The sequence below is a fragment of the Pongo abelii genome, chromosome 16 (assembly GCF_028885655.2).
Source record: "Pongo abelii isolate AG06213 chromosome 16, NHGRI_mPonAbe1-v2.0_pri, whole genome shotgun sequence".
In the NCBI taxonomy this organism is placed as follows: domain Eukaryota; kingdom Metazoa; phylum Chordata; class Mammalia; order Primates; family Hominidae; genus Pongo; species Pongo abelii.
In genome coordinates this window covers 103,285,195-103,312,553 of record NC_072001.2, presented here as the reverse complement: position 1 = coordinate 103,312,553, position 27,359 = coordinate 103,285,195, and the positions used below count along the sequence as shown (strand labels likewise).

Genomic DNA, 27,359 nt, shown 5'->3' with positions numbered 1-27,359 from the left:
GTTACTTCCATATTTCCAGAGAAAGACTTGGAAATATTTCTGGCCAGCACCATAACACAGCAGCTCTAGGAGTTTTCCCACAACACAGCACCTCTAGGAAACACCTCTTCATTCTGGTATTTTGGTTGCCAACACAGCAACAGCTCCCTGCACCCAGCAGAAAGCCAATCCTGAGAGTAAGCAAACCCTGCGCATCCCCATGGGAGACCGCCCAGCTGCGGCCAGGTTCTTGAAGGAGAGTCTGCAACACAAATGAGAAAAACCAAGATAAACTGAAAAAAAAAAGACCAATGGGAAAAAGTAACTCAAATAATAGAAGTTCTCTAATAACTATTTGTAGAAAGATTTAAGACGATATTGTAGCCACAAAACAAGAACAGAATGCCATGGGAAGGAACAATCAGAAAACAAAAAAGAGATCTCAAAAATTAAAAATGTCAGTATCAGACCAGCCTGAGCAACATGGCAAAACCCTGCCTCTACAAAAACTACAAAAAAATCAGGTAGACACGGTGGTGTGTGCCTGAAGTCCCCGCTACTCAGGAGGCGGGGGCAGGAGGATTGCATGAGCTGGGGTGGGGGTGCAGAGGTTACAATTAGCTGAGATCACGCCACTGCACTCCACCCTGGGCAACAGACTGAGACCCTGTCTCAAAAAAATAAAAGACTATCAAAACCATGCAACAAGGCCAGGCACTGTGGCTCACGCCTGTAATCCCAACACTTTGGGAGGCCAAGGCAGGTGGATCATGAGGTCAAGAGATGGAGACCATCCTGGCTAACATGGTAAAACCCCATGTTTACTAAAAATACAAAAATTAACTGGGCGTGGTGGCACACATCTGTAGTCCCAGCTACTCAGGAGGCTGAGGCAGGAGAATCTCTTGAACCCAGGAGGCGAAGGTTGCAGTGAGCCGAGATTGCACTGCTGCACTGCACCCTGCGCAACAGAAGCAAGACTCTTGGTCTCAAAGAAAAAAAAATGCAATAAAAGCAAAGAAACAACAGGTGGTAGACTGATAGACTGACAATTTTTGCAACATGTCTAGTAAGTAAAGAGTTTGAGTCCAAAAGATATCAAATTATAGTAGTATATGTTACATACATTTTTTAAACTACTGCATCTTAATAAAAGATGCTAGAAAAATGGGCAAAGCTCAAGAACAAGGCCATTAACTGAAAAGGGAAAACAAATGGTCAATAAGTGTATAGGACACGGAGCCTCATTGGTTATCAGGGAAATGCAAATTCAATTTATGACAACATCTTTTCACCAAATGGATTAGCAAATACTAAGAAGATTGATCTTGTCAAGTATTTAGAAATCTTTGAATAAACATTTACTCTCATATAGTGTTGATTGGCTTAAATGGTATTTAAACCAAGGTCAACTAAGCAGTACCTGTGTTTGACTCAGTGATTCTCACAGTAGCTGACCTAGTAGGACATTATATTTATGCACAAGAAGACATGTACAAAGCCATTCATAGAAGTATTGTTTCTTTTCTAAGCAGCTTTATAAAGATATAATTCACATGCCATATAATTCACCCATGTAAAGTGTATGATTCAGTGAGTTTTAGCACAAGGTTATGCAGCCATGTATTAGGGTTCTGTAGAGGAGATACACACATACACACATATATACGGGAGTTTATTAAGTAGTGTGTGTGTATGTGTGCATATATATATATGGGGAGTTTATTAAGTATTAACTTACATGATCCAAGGTCCCACAATAGGCTTTCCACAAGCTGAGAAGCAAGGAGAGCCAGTCCCAGTCCCAAAACTGAAGAACTTGGGGTCTGATGTTCCAGGGCAGGAAGCATCTTGCACAGGAGAAAGATGTAGGCTGGGAGGCTAGGCCCACCTCTCCTTTTCACGTTTTTCTTATAGCTTTATATTCGCTGGCAGCTGATTAGATTGTGCCCACCAGATTAAGGGTGGATCTGCCTTCCCCAGCCCCCTGACCCAAATGTTAAACTCTTTTGGCAACACCCTGACAGACACACCCAGGATCAATACTTTGTATCCTTTAATCCAATCAAGTTGACCCTCAGTATCAACCATCACAAGTCCACCCCTTGTCAACTTGAACCCACACACATCTCCTGAGAACACACATAATCTTCAAATAAAGACAATAATAAGGTTATCATTACCCCAACATAATACAGCTATCCTTCGTACAACCGGAAATACACCAATCCCCAACCCAAATACTATTACATAAAGTTAACAATACTGACATGCTCGTATGAAGTCAATAAATTTTATGTCACATGATAAAGGAAAAGGAAATAAAGATACTTTCTTAGTACAAGTATATACATGCACAAACATGTTTTTAGCAAAGAAGGAGAAATACTGATGACAATTACAGTCTTCGTTTCTGCAGCTGGTCACATGGTTGTAGCTGGTATCGATAACTACCTTTTTCTACTACCTGTTCTGTATTCCCTTTGCCTTCAGCAAGCACCTCAGCAGGTCGTGGGTTTTTTCTTGGTGGAGTGACCCAAACCTTCATTCCTGAATGGTCTGGGTCATTTGTAGTCCTGCCTGGATTGGGCTATTGTAGTTTCCCATTGACCTTAATCACAGGGCATGGTGATGCTAAGAGACGCCCTAATGGATCTCTTGTATTCCATGCATCCTCTTCCTTACCTCCTTTGTAGAGTACTAGACTGATTTCATGTTGATAGTCCAGGTCAGTCACCCCAGCCAACACTGTAACTCCCTTCTTGGCCTGTTGACTTAAAGGTGGGAGGAGCCCAAAGTGTCCAGGTGGGTACCAATCTTCCAGTTTGATGGAATTGTTGTGTCTCTTGGTGGCAGCATTCCTCCCTCTGGAACTAAGATCTCCAGGCCAGCAGAATGTAATGTCGGGGGAACAGGAAGCAAAAATTTTGCTAGGGGATCACTAGGGGTGATGGTGAGTGGTATCACTTCACTTTCACCCCTTGATTCCTCGACCCGTGAATCCTGGCTATGGGAGAAACAGTACCATATATTGGATGCTGATTCAGAACATATACGGCCTGCTGGAGAACTTTGCCCCAGCCCTGCAAGGTATTGTCACCTAGTTGGCGTTGTAATTGTGACTTCAAAAGGCCATTCCACCATTCTTTTGGGCCTCTTCAGGATGATGGAGAACATGGTAAGACCAGTGAATTCCATGAGCATAAGCCCACTGCCACACTTCTGTAGCTGTAAAGTGAGTGCCTTGGTCAGAGGCCATGCTGTGTGGAATACCATGATGGCGGATAAGGCGTTCCGTGACTCCACGGATGGTAGTCTTGGCAGAAGCATTTCGTGCAGGATAGGCAAACCCATATTCGGAGTAAGTATCTATTCCAGTGAGGACAAACCACTGCCCTTTCCATGATGGAAAAGGTACAATACAATCAACTTGCCACCAGGTAGCTAGCTGATCACCCCAAGGAATGACGCCATGTCACCACAATCATTCCCAAAAGAAACCCCATGCTCGGTAGCAGTCATTCCCCATCTCCCTCTTAAGCCCTAGGCAACCACTCATCTAATGTCTGTATCTACACATTTGCCTATTCTGGACATTTCATGTAAATGGAATCGTATAATACGTGGTCCTTCTTGACAGGCTTTTTTCCCTTAACATAGTATTTTCAACTCATCCATGTTGTCACATACATCAATGTTTCTTTTTATTGCCAAATACTATTCCATTGTTTGGAGATATCACATTTTATAAATACAGTCATTGGGTGATTGGTATTTGGATTATTTCCACTTTTTTGGCTATTAGGAATAATGCTGATATAAACTTTTGTGTACGAGTTATCATGTGGACATGTTTTCATTGCCCTTGTGTATGTATACCTGGGAGTGGAATTGCTGAATGATAATTCTGTGTTTAACTTTTGGAGTAGCTGCCAAACTCTTTTCCAAAGTGGCTGCACCACTTTACATTTCTGCTAGCAATGAATGAAAGCTACCATTTCTCCATGTTCTCTTCATCTCACTGTTTTTTGTTAGAGTCATCCTAGTGGGTGCAATGTGGTATGTCCTTGTGGTTTTGGTTTGCACTTCCCTAATGACTAATATATCATTAGCATCTTTTTATTTGCTTATTGATCATTCATATATCTTTTTTGGGGAAGTGCCTGTTAAAATCCTTTGCCCATTTTTAAATTGGATTGTCATATTCTTGTTGAGCTGCAAGCTTTCTTTATATATTCTGGACACAGTTCCTTTATCAGACAAATGCTTTGCACAGATTTTCTCCCAGTGTATGAGTTGGCTTTTCACTCTCTTGATGGTATTTTTTGAAACACAGGTTTTCAGTTTTGATGTAATCCAGTTAAACTATTTTTTCTTTTGTTGCCTGTGCTTTTGCTGCTATGTCTAAGAAACTATTGCCTAATTCAAGGTCATGAAGATTTACCCCTATGTTTTCTTCCAAGAGGTTTCTAGTTTTAGCTCTGATATTTACATCTGTGATCCCTTTTTTAGTTAATTTTTTTGTGTGGTCCGAAATAGGAGTACAACTTCATTCTTTTGCATATGGATATCCAGTTGTCCCAACACTGTTTGTTGAAGACTATTCTTTCCCCAATGAATATTCTTGGCACCTTTGTTTAAAAAAATTGTTTTCTGGACTCTCAATTATATTCCATTGTTAGAAACGACTGTCCTTATGCTATTACCTTGCTGTCTTGATTGCTATAGGTAGCTAGAAAGTTTTGGAATCAGGAAATCTGAGTTCTTCAACTTCTTTTGAAATATTATTTTGGCTATTCTGGGTCTATTGCATTTTCATCTGAATTTTAGGAACAGCTTGTCATTTTTGGCAAAAAAAAAAAAAAAAGCTGGAATTTTTTATAGGGATTACGTTGAATCTGTAGAACAATTTGTGAAGCAGTCACATTTTTACAATGTTGTCTGATCCAAGAATATAAAATATCTTTCCATTTATCTAGATATTTGTTAATACCTTTCAGCAATGTGTTGTAGTCTTCAGCTTACAAACCCTCCAGGTCTTTTTTAAATGTATTCCTAAGTGTTTGATTCTTTTTGATGCTACTTAAATTGAATTATTTTTAAATTTCATTTTCCAACTGTTCATTCCTAACATATAGAAATGCAGTTGATTTTTATATATTGGCCTTGTATCCTGCAGTCTTACTGAACCTGTCATAATAGGTTTTTTAATGGATTCCTTAGGATTTTCTGTATATAAGATTTTAGCATCTGCAAATAGAGACAATTTTACTTCTTCTTTCCAATCTGTATGCCTTTTATTTCTTTTCTTTGCCTAGTTGCCCTAGATAGAACTCCCAGTACAGTGTTGAAGGGGAGTAGCAGGACATCCTTGTCTTGTTCCTTATCTTAGGGGACAAGCATTTAGTATTTCACCATTAAGTATGCTGTTAGCTGTGGAGTTTTGTAGATGCCCTTTCTCAGGTTGAGCATGCTCCCTTCTATTCCTAGTTTGTTGAGTATTTTTATCAGGAAGGAGTGTTGAAATTTGTCAAATGCTTTTCCTGCACCTATTGAGATGATCTTGTGGATTTTGCCCCTTAATTAACATGGAGGATTATATTGATTTTTTTTTTTTTTTTTTGAGAGGGAGTCTCACTCTGTTGCCCAGGCTGGAGTGCAGTTGCACAGTTTCGGATCACTGCAACCCTTGCCCACCGGGTTCAAGTGATTCTTATGCCTCAGTCTCCTGAGTAGCTGGGATTACAGGCACGCACCACCAAGCCAGGCTAATTTTTGTTTTTTTTTGGTTTTTTTTGGTTTTTTTTTTGTGGTAGAGACAGGGTTTTACCATGTTGGCCAGGCTGGTTTTGAACTCCTGGCCTCAGGTGATCCACCTGTCCCAGCCTCCCAAACTGCTGGGATTACAGGGGTGAGCCAATGTGCCCGGACTGATTTTTCCATGGGTTAAACCAAGCTTGAGTCCTAGCATAAATCATGTTTGATCATAGTGTAGAATCCTTTTTATATGTGGCTGGGTTGAGCTTGCTAGTATTTTGTGGAGGGGTTTTCTGTGCATATTCGTATATGATATAGCATTGTTTCTTATAGTGAAAATTTTGAAACAACTTAAATGTCTGTTAATAGGCGAGTAGTTATATAAACTTCATAGCAATTTAAGCAAAAAAATAAAGTAGAGCTATGCATAATAACATATATGATCTCTGAGACATGTTTTTAAAAATTGCAAATGTAGTATGTTATAATACTGAGTTACTCCTAACATAGAATTGAGACAAATGTAAATATGAAAATACTATGCGATGTTTTTGTTTGTGTAGTATTAAACTTCTTACAGTGAGAAAGTATACTCAAGTGTACTTGTATAAATTCAAAATATATAAATTGTTTTTTAAAAGGAAAATGACAATGAACACACTGATATCAATAAACCTGTGTCCTAACAAATTTCACTGTGAACCAAGGAAAGTCCTGTTAGCTTACAACACTGTCCTGTTTCTCCCTACCACACCTACTGCAAGCAGTCAGTATGATTAGAACTTGTCTCACTTCAAAATTTGAAATAAATTTACCAGCACAGGATCTATACAAGTATCCAGCAATAGGAAAAAGATAAAGGGGACAAGGAAAACAAATGACTTTTTAAAAATCCTGGCAAAACGTTACCAAAATTGTGACCCAGTGTTACTGCCATAAATTTCAGAAAGTGATCAACAGTAGCCTTGATAAAATAGGAACTCATAGGCCAGGCGCAGTGGCTCACGCCTGTAACCCCAGCACTGTGGGAGGCCGGGGTGGGTGGATCACCTGAGGTCGGGAGTTCGAGACCAGCCTGGCCAACATAGTGAAACCCCATCTCTACTAAAAATACAAAAATTAGCTGGTCATGGTGGTGGGTGCCTGTAATCCCAGCTACTAAGGAGGCTGAGGTAGGAGAATCGCTTGAACCCAGAAGGTGGAGGTTGCATTGAGCTGAGATCACGGCACTGCGCTCCAGCCTAGGCAACAGAGCAAAACTCCATCTCAAAAAAAAAAAAAAAAGAAAGAAAATAAGAATTCATAGCTAAGATACAAGACCTCAAGGAAGAAACAGTGACGCAATGAAGCAAGAGAGAGAGATGAAACGCGACTCAGCAGAACTGAGGACATATGTAGGAGAGGTCAATGAATCCATCACAGAAACCAGGTCTACGTGGAAGCAGACAGAGAAAATCAGTACTATGAGAGTGCAGTAAGAAACCTGGAGGACAGGATTGAGAAAAACAGCAGTGGAAAATGGAAATAAACAAAAAGTCCCAGGATAAAAGATGAAATGAGCACTGCAGAAGACAAAGGAGACAAATGTATATATTTTGATATCCCCCCAAAAGAAAACCAAGCAAATAGATCAGAAAAAAGATACGTGTACTAATAATATAGCCTCGTATCCCTGGAAAAGTTGACACAAAACTACGAATAGCCTAACAGTTATTAGACATTAAAGGTAAGACTCCTTTGAGCATCCCATCTAAATTTTAGAGAACCTAATAATAGGGCAATAGCCAGCAGTCCTCAGACTTCTCCACGGTCACATTTTATGGAGCCACTCATACAACAGCCTCAGAGAAAGTAAGTATGACCTCAACATGTTATAGCAGCCAAACTGACATTCAAGGATAAAGACAATGAACAATTATTTTTTGCTATACAGTATCATATTTCAGAAAATAGAATTCCCGTAAGCCCATCTCAAAAGGAACACATTTGAGACAAGCAAGAATTTATTAGAGAAAATGGCAGAAGAATGCATAACAAACATTAAATTCCTTTTTAGGATGAAAACTAAAACAACTATAGAAATTACCTTAGAGAGTAAAAAGTAAATGTTACAAACTAATACAATGTCAAAATGATATAATAAAAGTTGAAATGGGATGTGAGAAAGTAGAATGCACCATAATTATTCTCATTTCCTTATTTTGTAATATCCAGGGACTAAATTGCATCTAATAAGTTACATAATAGAAGTATAAATATACAGGCCTATGGAAAAACATTAAATAAAACAGAAATAACAACTCGAATTTATTGGTAGGGGACAGATGAAGAAATCCAACTAAACAGTATACAGATCCACTGTTTTCTCATTTAATGAACCAAATGGGGGTAGGGAAGTACAAATCTGTAAAATAATAGAGAATAGGGAAATAAAGTATAGAGGAAGTTAATAAGTCATAAGAGATTACATTGCTCAGTTCTGTAAATAAGTTTAAAACCTGTTTGAAATGAATGATTGAAAAAATTTCCCAATCATGACTTTACATAAAATCAACACAGATAAGTTATTATAGAATCATAGAAATACTCCTAATTAAAGCAAGAATAATACTGATACCAAAACCCAATCCAACAAAGGAAGCATAAGAACAATTACAGAGCATTCTTAGGAATAATTTTGCAAAAATCCTAAATATAATATTAGCAAACAATTCAGCAGCATATTAAAATAATATGCTATGGCCAAGTAAGGTTTATTCTGAGATGTGAAGATGGTTTTATATTAGAAAATATATTCATATAATTATACTGTTAATAGAACAAGGTGTGAGAGCAAGAGGAAACTATGCACTTAGATGCTGAAAAAGCATGCAGTAAAATTCAACCTTTATTCCTAACAAAACTCTTAATATGAGAATAATGTATATGTCTTTAATATGATTGCATTATGCATAAAATATGTTATATATGAGATATTATTATACACTCTATATAACCGTAAGCCCACATTATATTCAACAGCAAAACACTGTAAGCATTCTTGTTGTAATAAAAAACAAAACAAACGTGTACATTTTCTCCAGGAATATTTTACATTTTTCTGATGGTGCTCACCAATGCATTTAGAAAAGAAAAATAATTATGGCCACACCGCCCCGAATGTGTCTGATCTTGTCTGATCTCAGAAGCTAAGCAAGGTCAGGTCTGGTTAATACTTGGATGGGTGAGAAATATATATGTTTATACCATAAACATTTCAAAATAGTAAAACTATTACTGTGGTAGATATTATTGTGATATGATTATTTATCTTGAAAACCTAAGAGAATTAACCTTGAAAATATGACAAATTATAAAAGGATTCAGGAAGTTGGGTACAAAATTAATACATAGAAATCAGTTGTTTTTTTTTTTATACTTTAAGTTTTAGGGTACATGTGTGAAATGTGCAGGTTAGTTACATATGTATACATGTGCCATGTTGGCGTGCTGCACCCATCAACTCGTCATTTAACATTAGGTGTATCTCCTAATGCTATCCCTCCCCCCTCCCCCCACCCCACAACAGTCCCCGGTGTGTGATGTTCCCCTTCCTGTGTCCATGTGTTCTCATTGTTCACTTCCCACCTATGAGTGAGAACATGCGGTGTTTGGTTTTTTGTCCTTGTGATAGTTTGCTGAGAATGATGGTTTCCAGCTTCATCCATGTCCCTACAAAGGACATGAACTCATCCTTTTTTATGGCTACATAGTATTCCATGGTGTATATGTGCCACATTTTCTTAATCCAGTCTATCATTGTTGGACATTTGGGTTGTTTCCAAGTCTTTGCTATTGTGAATAGTGCCGCAATAAACTTACGTGTGCACGTGTCTTTATAGCAGCATGATTTATAATCCTTTGGCTATATACCCAGTAATGGGATTGCTGGGTCAAATGGTATTTCTAGTTCAAGATCCCTGAGGAATCGCCACACTAACTTCCACAATGGTTGAACTAGTTTACAGTCCCACCAACAGTATAGAAGTGTTCCTATTTCTCCATATCCTCTCCAGCACCTGTTGTTTCCTGACTTTTTAATGATGGCCATTCTAACTGGTGTGAGATGGTATCTCATTGTGGTTTTGATTTGCATTTCTCTGATGGCCAGTGATGATGAGCATTTTTTCATGTGTCTTTTGGCTGCATAAATGTCTTCTTTTGAGAAGTGTCTGTTCATATCCTTTGCCCACTTTTTGAAAGGGCTGTTTGTTTTTTTCTTGTAGATTTGAGTTCATTGTAGATTCTGGATATTAGCCCTTTGTCAGATGAGTAGATTGCAAAAATTTTCTCCCATTCTGTAGGTTGCCTATTCACTCTGATGGTAGTTTCTTTTGCTGTGCAGAAGCCCTTTAGTTTAATTAGATCCCATTTGTCAATTTTGGCTTTTGTTGCCATTGCTTTTGGTGTTTTAGACATGAAGTCCTTGCCCATGCTTATGTCCTGAATGGTATTGCCTAGGTTTTCTCCTAGGGTTTTTATGGTTTTAGGTCTCACATGTAAGTCTTCAATCCATCTTGAATTAATTTTTGTATAAGGTGTAAGGAAGGGATCCAGTTTCAGCTTTCTACATATGGCTAGCCAGTTTTCCCAGCACCATTTATTAAATAGGGAATCCTTTCCCCATTGCTTGTTTTTGTCAGGTTTGTCAAAGATCAGATGGTTGTAGATATGTGGCATTATTTCTGAGGGCTCTGTTCTGTTCCATTGGTCTATATCTCTGTTTTGGTACCAGTACCATGCTGTTTTGGTTACTGTAGCCTTGTAGTATAGTTTGAAGTCAGGTAACGTGATGCCTCCAGCTTTGTTCTTTTGGCTTAGGATTGACTTGACAAAGCAGGCTCTTTTTTGGTTCCATATGAACTTTAAAGTAGTTTTTTCCAATTCTGTAAAGAAAGTCATTGGTAGCTTGATGGGGATGGCATTGAATCTATAAATTACCTTGGGGAGTATGGCCATTTTCATGATATTGATTCTTCCTACCCATGAACATGGAATGTTCTGCCATTTGTTTGTATCCTCTTTTATTTCGTTGAGCAGTGATTTCTAGTTCTCCTTGAAGAGGTCCTTCACGTCCCTTGTAAGTTGGATTCCTAGGTATTTGATTCTCTTTGAAGCAATTGTGAATGGGAGTTCACTCATGATTTGGGTCTCTGTTTGTCTGTTATTGGTGTATAAGAATGCTTGTGATTTTTGCACATTGATTTTGTGTCCTGAGACTTTGCTGAAGTTGCCTATCAGCTTAAAGAGATTTTGGGCTGAGACAATGGGGTTTTCTAGATATGCAATCATGTCATCTGCAAACAGGGACAATTTGACTTCCTCTTTTCCTAATTGAATACCCTTTATTTCCTTCTCCTGCCTGATTTCCCTGGCCAGAACTTCCAACACTATGTTGAATAGGAGTGGTGAGAGAGGGCATCCCTGTCTTGTGCCCGTTTTCAAAGGGAATGCTTCCAGTTTTTGCCCATTCAGTATGATATTGGCTATGGGTTTGTCATAGATAGCTCTTATTGTTTTGAGATACCTATCAATACCATGAATACCTAATTTATTGAGAGTTTTTAGCATGAAGGGTTGTTGAATTTTGTCAAAGGCCTTTTCTGCATCTATTGAGATAATCATGTGGTTTTCGTCGTTGGTTCTGTTTATATGCTGGATTACGTTCATTGATTTGTGTATGTTAAACCAGCCTTGCATCCCAGGGATGAAGCCCACTTGATCATGGTGGATAAGCTTCTTGATGTGCTGCTGGATTTGGTTTGCCAGTATTTTATTGAGGATTTTTGCATCAATGTTCATCAGGGATATTGGTCTAAAATTCTCTTTTTTTGTTGTGTCTCTGCCAGGCTTTGGTATCAGGATGATGCTGGCCTCATAAAATGAGTTAAGGAGGATTCCTTCTTTTTCTATTGTTTGGAATAGTTTCAGAAGGAATGGTACCAGCTCCTCCTTGTACCTCTGGTAGAATTCGGTTGTGAATCCATCTGGTCCTGGACTTTTTTTGGTTGGTAAGCTATTAATTATTGCCTCAATTTCAGAGCCTGTTATTGGTCTATTCAGAGATTCAACTTATTCCTGGTTTAGTCTTGAGAGGGTGTATGTGTTGAGGAATTCATCCATTTCTTCTAGATTTTCTAGTTTATTCGCACAGAGGTGTTTATAGTATTCTCTGATGGTAGTTTGTATTTCTGTGGGATCAGTGGTGATATCCCCTTTATCATTTTGTATTGTGTCGATTCAATTCTTCTCTCTTTTCTTCTTTATTAGTCTTGCTAGCAGTCTATCAATTTTGTTGATCCTTTCAAAAAACCAGCTCCTGGATTCATTGATTTTTTGAAGGGTTTTTTGTGTCTCTGTTTCCTTCAGTTCTGCTCTGATCTTAGTTATTTCTTGCCTTCTGCTAGCTTACGAATGTGTTTGCTCTTGCTTCTCTAGTTCTTTTAATTGTGACGTTAGGGTGTCAATTTTAGATCTTTCCTGCTTTCTCTTGTGGGCTTTTGGTGCTATAAATTTCCCTCTACGCACTGCTTTGAATGTGTCCCAGAGATTCTAGTATGTTGTGTCTTTGTTCTCGTTGGTTTCAAAGAACATCTTTATTTCTGCCTTCATTTTGTTATGTACCCAGTAGTCATTCAGGAGCAGGTTGTTCAGTTTCCATGTAGTTGAGCGGTTTTGAGTGAGTTTCTTAATCCTGAGTTCCAGTTTGATTGCACTGTGGTCTGAGAGATGGTTTGTTATAATTTCTGTTCTTTTACATTTGCTGAGGAGTGCTTTACTTCCAACTAAGTGGTCAATTTTGGAATAAGTGGGGTGTGGTGCTGAGAAGAATGTATATTCTGTTTATTTGGGGTGGAGAGTTCTGTAGATGTGTATTAGGTCCACTTGGTGCAGAGCTGAGTTCAATTCCTGGATATCCTTGTTAACTTTCTGTCTTGTTGATCTGTCTAATGTTGACAGTGGGGTGTTAAAGTCTCCCATTATTATTGTGTGGGAGTCTAAGTCTCTTTGTAGGTCTCTAAGGAGTTTCTTTATGAATCTGGGTGCTCCTGTATTGGGTGCATGTATATTTAGGATAGTTAGCTCTTCTTGTTGAATTGATCCCTTTACCATTATGTAATGGCCTTCTTTGTCTCTTTTGATCTTTGTTGGTTTAAAGTCCGTTTTATCAGAGACTAGGATTGCAACCCCTGCCTTTTTTTTGTTTTCCATTTGCTTGGTAGATCTTCCTCCATCCCTTTATTTTGAGCCTATGTGTGTGTCTGCACAGGAGATGGGTTTCCTGAATACAGCACACTGATGGGTCTTGACTCTTTATCCAATTTGCCAGTCTGTGTCTTTTAATTGGAGCATTTAGCCCATTTACATTTAAGTTTAATATTGTTATGTGTGAATTTGATCCTGTCATTATGATGTTAGCTGGTTATTTTGCTTGTTAGTTGATGCAGTTTCTTCCTAGCCTTGATGGTCTTTACAATTTGGCATGTTTTTGTAGTGGCTGTTACCGGTTGTTCCTTTCCATGTTTAGTGCTTCCTTCAGGAGGTCTTGTAGGGCAGGCCTGGTGGTGGCAAAATCTCTCAGCATTTGCTTGTCTATACAGTATTTTATTTCTCCTTCACTTATGAAGCTTAGTTTGGCTGGATATGAAATTCTGGTTTGAAAATTATTTTCTTTAAGAATGTTGAATATTGGCCCCCACTCTCTTCTGGCTTGTAGAGTTTCTGCCGAGAGATCAGCTGTTAGTCTGATGGGCTTCCCCTTGTGGGTAACCCGACCTTTCTCTCTGGCTGCCCTTAACATTTTTTCCTTCATTTCAACTTTGGTGAATCTGACAATTATGTGTCTTGGAGTTGCTCTTCTCGAGGAGTATCTTTGTGGCGTTCTCTGTATTTCCTGATTTTGAATGTTGGCCTGCCTTGCTAGATTGGGGAAGTTCTCCTGGATAATATCCTGCAGAGTGTTTTCCAATTTGGTTCCATTCTCCCCATGACTTTCAGGTACACCAGTCAGAAGTAGATTTGGTCTTTTCACATAGTCCCATATTTCTTGGAGGCTTTGTTTGTTTCTTTTTATTCTTTTTTCTCTAAACTTCTCTTCTCACTTCATTTCATTCATTTCATCTTCCATCACTGATACCCTTTCTTCCAGTTGATCGAATCAGCTACTGAGGCTTCTGCATTCGTCATGTAGTTCTCGTGTCTTGGTTTTCAGCTCCATCAGGTCCTTTAAGGACTTCTCTGCATTGGTTATTCTAGTTAGCCATTCGTCTAATCTTTTTTCAAGGTTTTTAACTTCCTTGCCATGGGTTCAAACTTCCTCCTTTAGCTCGGAGTGGTTTGATCATCTGAAGCCTTCTTCTCTCAATTCGTCAAAGTCATTCTCCATCCAGCTTTGTTCCATTGCTGGTGAGGAGCTGCGTTCCTTTGGAGGAGGAGAGGCGCTCTGATTTTTAGAGTTTCCAGTTTTTCTGCTCTGCTTTTCCCCATGTTTGTGGTTTTATCTACCTTTGGTCTTTGATGATGGTGATGTACAGATGGGGTTTTGGTGTGGATGTCCTTTCTGTTTGTTAGTTTTCCTTCCAACAGTCAGGATCCTCACCTGCAGGTCTGTTGGAGTTTGCTGGAGGTCCACTCCAGACCCTGTTTGCCTGGGCATCAGCAGCGGAGGCTGCAGAACAGCGGATATTGGTGAACAACAGATGTTGCTGCCTGATTGTTCCTCTGGAAGTTTTGTCTCAGAAGGGTACCTGGCCATGTGAGGTGTCAGTCTGCCCCTACTGCGGGGTGCCTCCCAGTTAGGCTACTCGGGGGTCAGGGACCCACTTGAGGAGGCAGTCTGCCCGTCTCAGATCTCCAGCTGTGTGCTGGGAGAACCACTACTCTCTTCAAGGCTGTCAGACAGGGACATTTAAGTCTGCAGAGGATTCTGCTGCCTTTTGTTTGACTGTTCCCTGCCCCCAGAGGTGAAGTCTACAGAGGCAGGCAGGCCTCCTTGAGCTGCGGTGGGCTCCACCCAGTTGGAGCTTCCCTGCGGCTTCGTTTACCCACTCAAGCCTCGACAATGGTGGGCGCCCCTCCCCCAGCCTCGCTGCCACCTTGCGGTTCGATCTCAGAATGCTGTGCTAGCAATGAGCAAGGCTCTGTGGGCATGGGACCCTCCAAGCCAGGTGCGGGATATAATCTCCTGGTGTGCTGTTTGCTAAGACCGTTGGAAAAGCGCAGTATTAGGGTGGGAGTGACCCGATTTTCCAGGTGCCATCTGTCACCCCTTGCTTTGACTAGGAAAGGGAATTCCCTGACCCCTTGCGCTTCCCGGGTGATGGAATGCCTCGCCCTGCTTCAGCTCATGCTCAGTGTGCTGCACCCACTGACCTGCACCCACTGTCCTGCACCCACTTTCTGACACTCCCTAGTGAGATGAACCCGGTACCTCAGTTGGAAATGCAGAAATCACCCATCTTCTGTGTGGCTCACGCTGGGAGCTGTAGACTGGAGCTGTTCCTATTCAGCCATCTTTGCTCTTTTTTTTCCAGTTGCATTTTTTGTACAAATTAATAAATGGTTAAAAGATAAAAGGTAGGAAACAATCCAAGGGATTGATCTGATCTGACTTGGGAAGCGCAAAGTCATCCAAGCAGGGTAAATAAAAACTAAAAGATAAAATAAGCACTGCAGAAGACAAAAGAGATAAACATATGTACTCTGATGTTCAAAAGAAAACCAAATAGATCAGAAAAAAAAAATGTGTACTGATAATATAGCTTTGTGTCCCAAGAAAGGTTGACACAAAACTATGAGTAGTCTAATAGGTCTTAGACATTAAAGGTAAAATGTGACTGGAGAAATTTGACAACTGGTATTTCCCCGTTATCTGTGCTTAGAAATGTCATGGTGAAACTGCAGAACACCAAGGAATACTGCTGAGACACAGGCCACTTAGAAAGGAACGACACTTAGAATGATGGCTGCCTTCTCAATATCATAAGGGAAGACAGTGGAAAAGTATATTTCAAGTGTTGAAGGAAAATAACAATCAATTTAGAACCAAATGCCCAAGAACACCATTTCTCAAAACCAAGAGAATGTCAGTGAAGACATTTATAGACAAACAAAGCCAGAGAGTTTACAACAACCAAGAGACCTATGCTAAAGGACCTTCACATGTATTTAAGGAAGAAAAAACGATATCAGAAGAATGGTCTGATATGGGGAAAAAATGGTGAGAAAAAAATGATAAATGTTTATGTAAAACTAAGCAAACACCACATGTATGAAATAATTTTTTTTTAAAAAAAAAAAGCTAAGACGTGGATCCATATACCATCTAAGCCATGACAAGCATGATCACAGTTCAGCTCTGAGGTCTTGGTATGGTTTGGGAGAAAAACAGTATGATGATTTCATTAGATGCACAAAAACATTTTATTAACTTTAATACCTCTTCATGATAAAAGCTGTTAGCACACTAAGTATTCAAAAAGAGAATGTCCCCACGTATGTGTACTGCAGCACTGTTTACAATAGCGAAGACTTGGAACCAACCTAGATGCCCATCAATGATAGATTGGATAAAGAAAATGTGGCAAATATACACCATGGAGTACTGTGCAGCCATAAAAAAGATTGAGTTCATATCCTTTTCAGGGACGTGGATGAAGCTGGAAAACATCATTTTCAGCAAACTAACACAAAAACAGAAAACCAAGCACCGCATGTTCTCACTCATAAATGGGAGTTGATCAATGAGAACACATGGACACAGAGAGGAGAACATCACATACTGGGGCCTGTCGAGGGGTGGGGGAAAAGGGGAGGGAGAGCATTAGGACAAATACCTAATGCATGTGGGGCTTAAAACCTAGACGACGACAGGTTGATGAGTGCAGCAAACCACCATGGCACATGTATACCTATGTAACAGACCTACACGTTCAGCACATGGATCCCAAAACTTTAAACAAGAGAATGTCCCTAACCTGATAGATTAATGATATCTATCCTATTCTCACAGTAACAATCTTTTTCGGTGGGAAAACTTTGGAAGCATTCCTATGACATTGTGAATTACACAAGGATGCCACAATCTCACTTTGCTACAATGTGGTTTTGTAAGTTGTAACCAGAATAGTGAAAGAAGAAATTAAAGGCATAAAGACTAGAAAGGAAGAAACAGAACTGTCATATTAGCAGATGTTGAGTTAGCTACATAGAAACTCAGCCAAAATATACAAATTATTATAAATAGTTTTAAAAATGTAGTTGGCTACAGAACGCCTCATATAGCCTATAGATCTATATACTTTTTACTTGATCCTTTTATAATTTTTGAATTTTGTACCTTAGACATACATTACGTAGCAAAACTAATTATTTTGAAGTTGTCCCTGATCTTTTAAAAGTACATATATTAGTCTATTCACATAAAATGATATATGTATGTTTATATGCATTAAGAGATGTTGAAAAGGCTGGTCACCAAAATATTACTTTCTTGGGGTAATTTTCTCATTGTGATATGGTATAGGTCAATTCTGGTTTTCTGCTGTATGTTGTTTGAACTTTTGTATACTATTTTTATAATAAAAAGAAAGCCATTTTATTGTGAGAAAATGAATGAATAAATAAACCCCTCAAAGTAGGTATTTCCATGATTTCCACATACTTGAACCTAGAAATCTCTAACTTTTTACAGCTCCACTCATGATTCTGGTGATCACATTGGGAACAACAGGGCTAGGATTTGTAATCTAAGTTGAGATCCTCATCTAAATTGCAGAAACAAACGCCTAATACTCTTGTCTAAATCCCAAATAAAAATCAAACCAAAATTATTACCAGCCTACATTTCAGAGTCTCACCATCATGTTAGGCTCGCTTATTGGCAATCACCCTATTAACCAGGCATTAGCCAGTTGCCAGCTTCTGCCCTGGCAGCTTCAGTCATGTCTTCCCTGAGTCTTCACTGCCCACCTGCCATCCTGGCCCCCTACTCTGCTTAAAAACATGCAAGGAAATGGACAAAACTATACAAGTGTGATAGTTGCAGAAATGGCCAAAGACAGTGGAAGCAAGAAACAGTGCACTGTGTGTTAAGGCAATACTGTAGTTTTGTCATAGGGTAAATTGTTTGGTTTCTGCTGTCATCCCATGGATATTCAGGGAAAGTTCAAAATACAACAAAGAGCGAAAGGCCCTCCAGCAGATGAATGAGACCAGGGCCACTATTCACTGATGCTCCAGGGAGGTACCATTCACGTAGAATACCAGGCCGTATTCATTTGCTATGGTTTCCATAACAAAGTGCCACAAACTAGGTGGCAAAAGCAACAGAAACTTACTGTCTTTTGGTTCTGGAGTTGAGAAATCTGAGATCAAGGTGTCAGCAGGGTTGGTTCCTTCTGCAGGTCACAAGGGAGGATCTGTTCCATGCCTCTTGCCTAACTTCCGGTGGTTTGCTGGCAGTCTGTGGCGTTCCTTGGCTGCTTTGTAGAAGCATCACTTCATCTCTGCCTTCATGTTCTCGTGACATTCTCCCTGTGTGCATGTCTGTGTCCAAACTTCCCCTTTTTATAAGGACATCAGTCATCTTGGATTAGGCCCACCTACTCCAAGATGACCTCATCTTAATATGTCTGCAGTAGTCACATGCTGATGTTCTGGTTGGGGGGGATGCAGTTAGAACTTCAACATACGAATTTGGAGTAGGGGGACACCACTCAACCTGAAACACGTGCAAATCCTGCTCTGTGGAAATGGCGCCACCGGGAGGTTCTGGCCTTAGGAGAGCCTCCTCCTTCTGCTCCAGCCCTCCATTTCTGAAGCCACCGTGGGGGGCTTGGTAGCTAGATTTTGGCCGGGGGATGCTGCATGGCCTCTGGTGCCGGGTGGAGATGTGGTTTACCTCTATGTCATTTGTTGCTACAGGTTATATCGAAGCTGCCGTCATTCCTGCTGGAGCTCGGAGGATCCGTGTGGTAGAGGATAAACCTGCCCACAGCTTTCTGGGTAAAACAAAAATGACTTGACTCACCATTTATGTGTTGAGAATCGATTTTGATGATCAGTCTGGTAAATTGGTTCAGTGTCATTCCTCCCGGGTTATGGCTGGTTTCACGCCTGTATTGTAATGACATGAGCACCCAGAGGGGACCACACAGTGCCGTCATATTTGACTAACATGCAGCCACCCCCAGGGTGGATTAGGGACGGGAACAGGAAGGAAAATGGTGGAAGACAAGCTTGGGACAGGAAGGAAAATCATAGAAGAGTGAAGGAAGTTGTGAGGAATTGGGGCAGGTTACCAGTCCCCCAAAGTAACACCAGGAGAGCTGAGAGCAGCTTGAGTCTGAGCAGTGCAGGCCATTGGCCACCTTGCAGGAAGCCCCAGTGGGCTACCAGTGGCTCTGGGGATGACTTCTTAGCTGGAAAAAGAACAGTCTTAAGTCTAATGGAAACCCAGAAGGATACCAATTTCACTAAGGTCTGTGTATCCCAAATTCCTAGTGGCCAGCTCCATTGACTTCAAGCACAAACACCCACATCTTTCCATAGACTTGGGATCTATTCTGGACTAGTTTTCCTAACTATGCATGAGCAAAGCCATTCTCATAAATCCCTTCCTAGCCAGAGAAGACCTTCCGAGAGTATCCTTGGCCCAATTCCCAGACGACCCCAGCAAAGGTCAGCCCAGGACTTGAGCCCCAAGGTGGTTGGAGTTCTGAGTTGGACACAGAAGTGGAGACAGCAGGGTGCCCAGAGGCTGCCTCTGCTGGAACATGCTGTGGCCCCTGTCCTTCTGCCAGCTCTAATCCCATGTTCCTGTCTTGGGTTAAACTTAAACTCAAGGTGGCTGATCTTCCTCAGGTACCCCTCTTCTGAGCTGTTTTCATGTCATCATCTCTCAGCCTGTGTTGCAAAGTGCTGATTGAGACTGAAGAAAGAAAAAGTAAGACATGATTTGTCTGGTTTCAAAAATGATTTTAGCTAAATCGAAGTTACCCATGAAACCCTTTTATTTCCATTTTTATCACTGATTTTTTAAAATGACATCTTTGTCCACATTCCTGCCTTTATAGACTATGCAAAAGTCCGAGTCTTTCTTTGAAATGGTCTCTGCTTGAGAGACTCAACGTCTAATGAGACAGACACAAAACAAATCTCTAATAGGCAAGTTTACAGTGAAGATCACAATCCTGTTAAAGAGTTAGGGAATGTTTTGATGCTAAACGTCCCTCGCACACCTGCCTTGGGGAAGGCAGGAGTGCCCATTTCCAAGCACCCACGTGGGGTATCACTGGCACCACACTCTGTGGATCCCCCCATGTCCCAAGCTGCCCTGCCACCTCCTCCCAGCTTGGTCACCTGCCATCCACCCTGCCTCCTTGAGGCTGTGATGGCCGCTCGTGCTTCTGCTGCCAGGGTAAGACCTTGACATCCCTGGAGTTGATATCCATGTGCATTTTCATCAGCCCCGTGGTTTTTCACCTCCCCTGCATGGACAGTGTCCCTGCCTCGCCTGGCACTCTCCTCCTCAGCTGTCCCAGCTGTCACTCTGCAAATAGAACACTTAAAAATGCATTCTAAAACAAGGCCTCTTGCTGCTTTTGGCAGCTTCAAAAGTGACAGCCTCTTTTTACTAAATTCGCAAAGAGCCCACTCCCTCTCCTTCTGCCCCTCAAAGGACATTGGGTCAACCTCACCAGCATTTGCATTGGAAGCCCCACCACCTGGTATCATGCCAAAAAGTTACCCTTCCCCTTCCCAACCCATGCATTTGAATGTACTGGAGGCCCTCTGTGGGAGGCTGATGTCACCTTTCATCCTAATTCAAAATTCACAGTCTGGGTATTCCAAGAAGTACTCAGTCTGGAGGTTGAATTAGTGGTTCTTCCATCAAGCCCAGAAGGTGCCCCTGCGAGTAAGTCCCTTGGCTTCCGACCCTGGCTTCTGAGATTTCCCAGCATGGCTTCTCCACCTGGCTCAGCCCTAAGTGTCTGGCGATAGGAGTGTCTTCCTTATCTCCACTTTTGCATGGCAATTTTAGAATGACAGAGGATGTTAGAATCCTTTGGATCGCTCCTCAACTTCCCATTCCTATGGTACAAACGGACCTTTCACTCAAATTCACTTTAGGGCCAACAGGTGCTAACTAGCAGATGCCACCCAGGAGAACAAGCTCCTGTGATCGTCCCTCAGCTCCTGAAGCCTGAGGGCCATGTATACAAAAAAAGAACAGTAGCATCCGCGATAGTGGCTCCCAATCACGGAGCTCGGCTATGCCTTGGAGACCTGATCCCTAATCCCCCTAAATGGGCTGCGAGGTATTGCTCTGCTTCCTTCCCAGAGGGGCAAGCTGAAACTTCAGGGGGCTTGGTGTCTCATCCAGGGTCTCCACCTCCTCTGATTTCACTGCGATTCATGGAGCCTCTCAGAATTACTCTGTCCATTCGTGGCCAGAGACTGCCGGATGGAGATTTTTCATTGGAGAACACACGTTAAACCTGCCTGTTGTTACCACTACATTGTGTGCACTTCGGAACAAACCTGCCTCCCACAGAGATTGGTTTAACGTCTTGGGGTGACTGCTGAGCTCTCCAGAAGCAGTGGGCCTCCGTGGGAGGTTGGAGCCAGCTTCCTGCCTTATCTTATCCAGAAGGCATAATCCCAGGACTCCAGGGCCTGGCTGATGGACACGGGCAAGCCTGAAGGTGGTCCACACTCATTATGTTTCTAAAGTTAGTTCAAAAAGGCCTTGTTTCCACTCGGGGCTGGGTGCTTTGGAAGTCAACCCAGTGTAACTTTGAATTACTCTCACATTTGCTGGGAGCAATTCCTGAAGAATTTCACCCCACCTACCTTCAGCCCACGCTGGCTGGCTTTCTGCTCAAAACCACCTGGAACAGGAAATGCCTGGGCAGTTTGTATCCATAGCTAAGAACAGAGCTGGCAGAACTCCGAGTGGAAATAAAAGGAGCTGACTCGCTGCCAGGATTAGAAGTAGGTTGACTGTGGGTCAGGTCTTCCAGTGAAGCTAGGAGGGAGAGAGACTAAAAGAACCCTACTTGGGCTTCTGTGCAGCTCCGTGCCAGAGAGGGGCATGTGGACAGGATCAGAGCTCGCATCTGCCTCCAGCCAGCTCTGAAAAGGAGCAGTGCCCTTCCCTCAGGAATGCTCCCACCTCGCTCCCTGGAATGGCTCATGGTCTTTCCCACAGTGCCTGGAAGACCAGGATAGTGTGTAAGTGTCCACAGAGAGGAAGAAGGGCTGGAGACAGAAATGGATGTTCTGCATGTAACCTCACACTCCAGCTCATTGCAAAGGTTTTGTTCTGCCCTGGTGGCAAAGGAATGTGTACCCACCCGTGTGGTGCCCCACAGAAGTCTAACTGTTGAGAGCTTCTGAGCAAAACCCACGAAAGTGAGCATGGTTATGTTTTGGGTAGTGGTTTAAGACTTCCAATCTCTGGCCCAGGCGAAATGAGCAAGGGAAAATCTCCCCAGCAAACCAGAACTTCAGAATTCACAGATAAAATCAAATCACTGGGGGAGTCCCCTGTTCTTCGCTCTGTTAATTGCCCATAAAATCAAAGCATTCGTAATCATTTTAATTGCCCCGTGGAGTCTTTTCTGGGTCCAAAAATATCCTGATTTCAAGGCACACTAATTAATCTCAAAATACTTAGAGACAAAGGGGGCTTGGAGATACTCACTGATGCCCAAGGTTTGAGGGGACAGGATCTTGTAGAGCCCAAAATGTATTTAATTTGGAAGGTTGTCTTTCAGGAAGAAAAATACATTATGCATAGGGCTGTGGAAAGAACTCCTGCACAGAAGTGCCTGGAGCTGCAGCCTCATAGGCCTTTGCAGACCCCACTCTGTAGCTAACGCAAGGCAGGAGAGCAACCCAAGCTGCCACAGAAGGGGGCAGGAGGTGACCTGCATTGTCTCCCTGGATTTGACATGGCCTCATGAAGTCATTGCTCATGGGACTCCACAGTGAACCTATTTATTCACTGTTAAAAACGATCTTGACATCCCAAAGGAATCTCTGAGGCTGACATCTCTTTTGAAGGGATGTCAGGCTCGAACTTCTGATTTTAGCAGGAAGTTATGATTTTTCAGATGGACCACGGCAAACTGCAAATTTGGAACCTTGCTAAGTGACACCAAAGTGAAAAGGTTGGAAGTAACCCCTATGCCTCCTGGCTCTGCTGACCTCCTGCTAATAACTCTGCCTGTGTTTTCCTCTCCCCGGGAGATACACAAATGTGTGGCTGGGAGCACGCTGTCCCGAGGAAAGGCGTGCAGGCTCTGAGCTGGAAAGCTGCATTTGCAGTGTGCCAGAACTTGCAGCCACTGCAGCGATGGCCACAGGCAGTGCGTGGGCATGCCAAGTGTATTCTTTCTGGGGCTGTGAGAGCTGACCCCAAACCCACGCCTGGCCTCAACCAAGTTGTGATTGTGCAGGAGTTCTTCAACTCATCAGCTCCAGACCAGGACCTCCAAAGCAAAGACAAGCATCTTCAGAATTCATTGAAATGCCCCCACAGCTGTGTGTGGCTTGTGAGAGCCAATTAGAGGCATCTCTTCCCCACACTTTGTTCACTGATGCCAGGTGGATAACAAAATCTGTCATGGTGAGGGTATTTAAACTTTGGGAAGCAAATACGCTATAACTCTAGGCTATTTTCCCCAGAGAGCCAGCTGTCACTAGCACTCTGTTGTCCAGTATGTTCCTTCCCATCAGCAGTTGACCTTGCCTGGGTTGGTCCATCAGCCACAGCCTCTTTCACTTTCCTATCCCACAGTTCCTTGACCATACCCAGTGACTCCTCCGTGGCCTCCAGTAGCCCTCTTCCTGACACCTCTCGCACCCATTCCGCTGCAGACAAGCAAGACCCCGCTCCGGTGATCAGAGGATGGCAGGCTCCAAGGCCCAAGTGGCTGTGCCTCTGCCTCGTGCTGTAGTTGCTGCTGCTGCTGCCGCCCAGTGTCGGGCCTCTGATGGCAGAATCAGGGCTTCCCCGGCCCAGCCGCCACCTCTGTGCGGCGTTTCTGAGGATGGTCTTATAACCGTCTCCAGCTGTGCCCTCCTGCCCTTTTTTGGGCCTTTTCACTCTTGACTTCCCAGATGTTTTACCTTTGGCATATGGAACTGGGGTAGTTTGCAGGTTGTCATTCAGAGTCACTTTAAAACATCTTAAGAAAAGGGCCTGAGAAATACATAAACAAGGTCAGTGGAGAAAGAGTCACCTCCTCGGGAGTGTTAGAGCAGGGATAGGGGGTGTTGGAGCAGGGATAGGGGTGTTAGAGCAGGGATAGGGGTGTTAGAGCAGGGATAGGGGGTGTTGGAGCAGGGATAGGGGTGTTGGAGCAGGGATAGGGGTGTTGGAGCAGGGATAGGGGTGTTGGAGCAGGGATAGGGGGTGTGTTGGAGCAGGGATAGGAGGTGTTAGAGCAGGGATAGGGGTGTTAGAGCAGGGATAGGGGTGTTGGAGCAGGGATAGGGGGTGTGTTGGAGCAGGGATAGGGGGTGTGTTAGAGCAGGGATAGGGGTGTTAGAGCAGGGATAGGGGTGTTAGAGCAGGGATAGGGGTGTTAGAGCAGGGATAGGGGGTGTGTTAGAGCAGGGATAGGGGGTGTTAGAGCAGGGATAGGGGGTGTTAGAGCAGGGATAGGGGTGTTAGAGCCGGGATAGGGGGTGTTAGAGAAGGGATAGGGGTGTTAGAGCAGGGATAAGGGTTGTTAGAGCAGGGATAGGGGTGTTAGAGGCGGGATAGGGGGTGTTAGAGCAGGGATAGGGGATGTTAGAACAGGGATAGGGGTGTTAGAGCAGGGATAAGGGTTGTTAGAGGCGGGATAGGGGTGTTAGAGGCGGGATAGGGGGTGTTAGAGGCGGGATAGGGGGTGTTAGAGCAGGGATAGGGGGTGTTAGAGCAGGGATAGGGGGTGTTAGAGGCGGGATAGGGGGTGTTAGAGGCGGGATAGGGGGTGTTAGAGGTGGGATAGGGGGTGTTAGAGCAGGGATAGGGGTGTTAGAGCAGGGATAGGGGGTGTTAGAGGCGGGATAGGGGGTGTTAGAGCAGGGATAGGGGTGTTAGAGCAGGGATAGGGGGTGTTAGAGCAGGGATGGGGGTGTTGGAGCAGGGATAGGGGGTGTGTTAGAGCAGGGATAGGGGAGTTAGAGCAGGGATAGGGGTGTTAGAGCAGGGATAGGGGTGTTAGAGCAGGGATAGGGGTGTTAGAGCAGGGATAGGGGTGTTAGAGCAGGGATAGGGGTGTTAGAGCAGGGATGGGGGTGTTAGAGCAGGGATAGGGGGTGTGTTAGAGCAGGGATAGGGGTGTTAGAGCAGGGATAGGGGGTGTTAGAGCAGGGATAGGGGTGTTAGAGCAGGGATAGGGGGTGTTAGAGCAGGGATAGGGGTGTTAGAGCAGGGATAGGGGGTGTTAGAGCAGGGATAGGGGTGTTAGAGCAGGGATAGGGGGTGTTGGAGCAGGGATAGGGGGTGTGTTAGAGCAGGGATAGGGGTGTAAGAGCAGGGATAGGGGGTGTAAGAGCAGGGATAGGGGTGTTAGAGCAGGGATAGGGGTGTTAGAGCAGGGATAGGGGTGTTAGAGCAGGGATAGGGGGTGTTGGAGCAGGGATAGGGGGTGTGTTAGAGCAGGGATAGGGGTGTTAGAGCAGGGATAGGGGGTGTTAGAGCAGGGATAGGGGTGTTAGAGCAGGGATAGGGGTGTTAGAGCAGGGATAGGGGTGTTGGAGCAGGGATAGGGGGTGTTAGAGCAGGGATGGGGGTGTGTTAGAGCAGGGATAGGGGGTGTTGGAGCAGGGATAGGGGTGTTAGAGCAGGGATAGGGGTGTTAGAGCAGGGATAGGGGGTATTAGAGCCGGGATAGGGGGTGTGTTAGAGCCGGGATAGGGGGTGTTAGAGCAGGGATAGTGGGTGTTAGAGCAGGGATAGGGGTGTTAGAGCCGGGATAGGGGGTGTTAGAGCAGGGATAGGGGGTGTTAGAGGCGGGATAGGGGGTGTTAGAGGCGGGATAGGGGGTGTTAGAGCAGGGATAGGGGGTGTTACAGGCGGGATAGGGGGTGTTGGAGCAGGGATAGGGGGTGTTGGAGCAGGGATAGGGGGTGTTAGAGCAGGGATGGGGGTGTTGGAGCAGGGATAGGGGGTGTTGGAGCAGGGATGGGGGTGTTAGAGCAGGGATAGGGGGTGTTAGAGGCGGGACGGGGTGTTGGAGCAGGGATAGGGGGTGTTAGAGCCGGGATAGGGGGTGTTGGAGCAGGGATAGGGGGTGTTGGAGCAGGGATAGGGGTGTTAGAGCTGGGATAGGGGGTGCTGTAGCAGGGATAGGAGAGTTAGAGCAGGGATAGGGGGTGTGTTAGAGCAGGGATAGGGGTGTTAGAGCAGTGATAGGGGGTGTTAGAGCAGGGATAGGGGTGTTAGAGCAGGGATAGGGGGTGTTGGAGCAGGGATAGGGGGTGTTGGAGCAGGGATAGGGGTGTTAGAGCAGGGATAGGGGTGTTAGAGCAGGGATAGGGGTGTTAGAGCAGGGATAGGAGGTGTGTTAGAGCCGGGATAGGGGGTGTTAGAGCAGGGATAGGGGGTGTTAGAGCAGGGATAGGGGGTGTTAGAGCAGGGATAGGGGGTGTTAGAGCAGGGATAGGGGTTTTAGAGCAGGGATAGGGGGTGTTGGAGCAGGGATAGGGGTGTTAGAGCAGGGATGGGGTGTTAGAGCAGGGATAGGGGGTGTTAGAGCAGGGATAGGGGGTGTTAGAGCCGGGATAGGGGTGTTAGAGCCGGGATAGGGGGTGTTAGAGCCGGGATAGGGGGTGTTAGAGCAGGGATAGGGGGTGTTAGAGCAGGGATAGGGGTGTTAGAGCAGGGATAAGGGGTGTTGGAGCAGGGATAGGGGTGTTAGAGCTGGGATAGGGGTGTTAGAGCAGGGATGGGGTGTTAGAGCAAGGATAGGGGTGTTAGAGCAGGGATAGGGGGTGTTAGAGGTGGGATAGGGGGTGTTAGAGGTGGGATGGGGTGTTTGAGGTGGGATAGGGGTGTTAGAGGTGGGATATGGGTGTTAGAGCAGGGATAGGGGGTGTTAGAGCAGGGATAGGGGGTGTTAGAGCAGGGATAGGGGTTTTAGAGCAGGGATAGGGGGTGTTGGAGCAGGGATAGGGGTGTTAGAGCAGGGATAGGGGTGTTAGAGCAGGGATAGGGGTGTTAGAGCAGGGATAGGGGTGTTAGAGCAGGGATAGGGGGTGTGTTAGAGCCGGGATAGGGGGTGTTAGAGCAGGGATGGGGGTGTTAGAGGCGGGATAGGGGGTGTTAGAGGCGGGATAGGGGTGTTAGAGGCGGGATAGGGGGTGTTAGAGCAGGGATGGGGGTGTTAGAGCAGGGATAGGGGTGTTAGAGGCGGGATAGGGGGTGTTAGAGCAGGGATAGGGGGTGTTAGAGCAGGGTTAGGGGGTGTTAGAGCAGGGATAGGGGGTGTTAGAGCAGGGATAGGCGGTGTTAGAGCAGGGATGGGGGTGTTAGAGCAGGGATAGGGGGTGTTAGAGCAGGGATGGGGGTGTTAGAGCAGGGA

General features: G+C 43.8%; 1 protein-coding gene across 3 annotated transcripts in view; it reads left to right on the top strand.

The window, feature by feature from the left end:
* ADAMTS17 (ADAM metallopeptidase with thrombospondin type 1 motif 17) overlaps positions 1-27,359 on the top strand; it is a 367,718-nt gene that overhangs the window by 249,849 nt on the left and 90,510 nt on the right. For all 3 annotated transcript variants that reach the window (XM_024232909.3, XM_063716750.1, XM_063716751.1), the window contains one exon: positions 18,700-18,780. In XM_024232909.3, the coding sequence (XP_024088677.2) occupies positions 18,700-18,780 (81 nt within the window). The remainder of the gene's footprint in view (positions 1-18,699; positions 18,781-27,359) is intronic.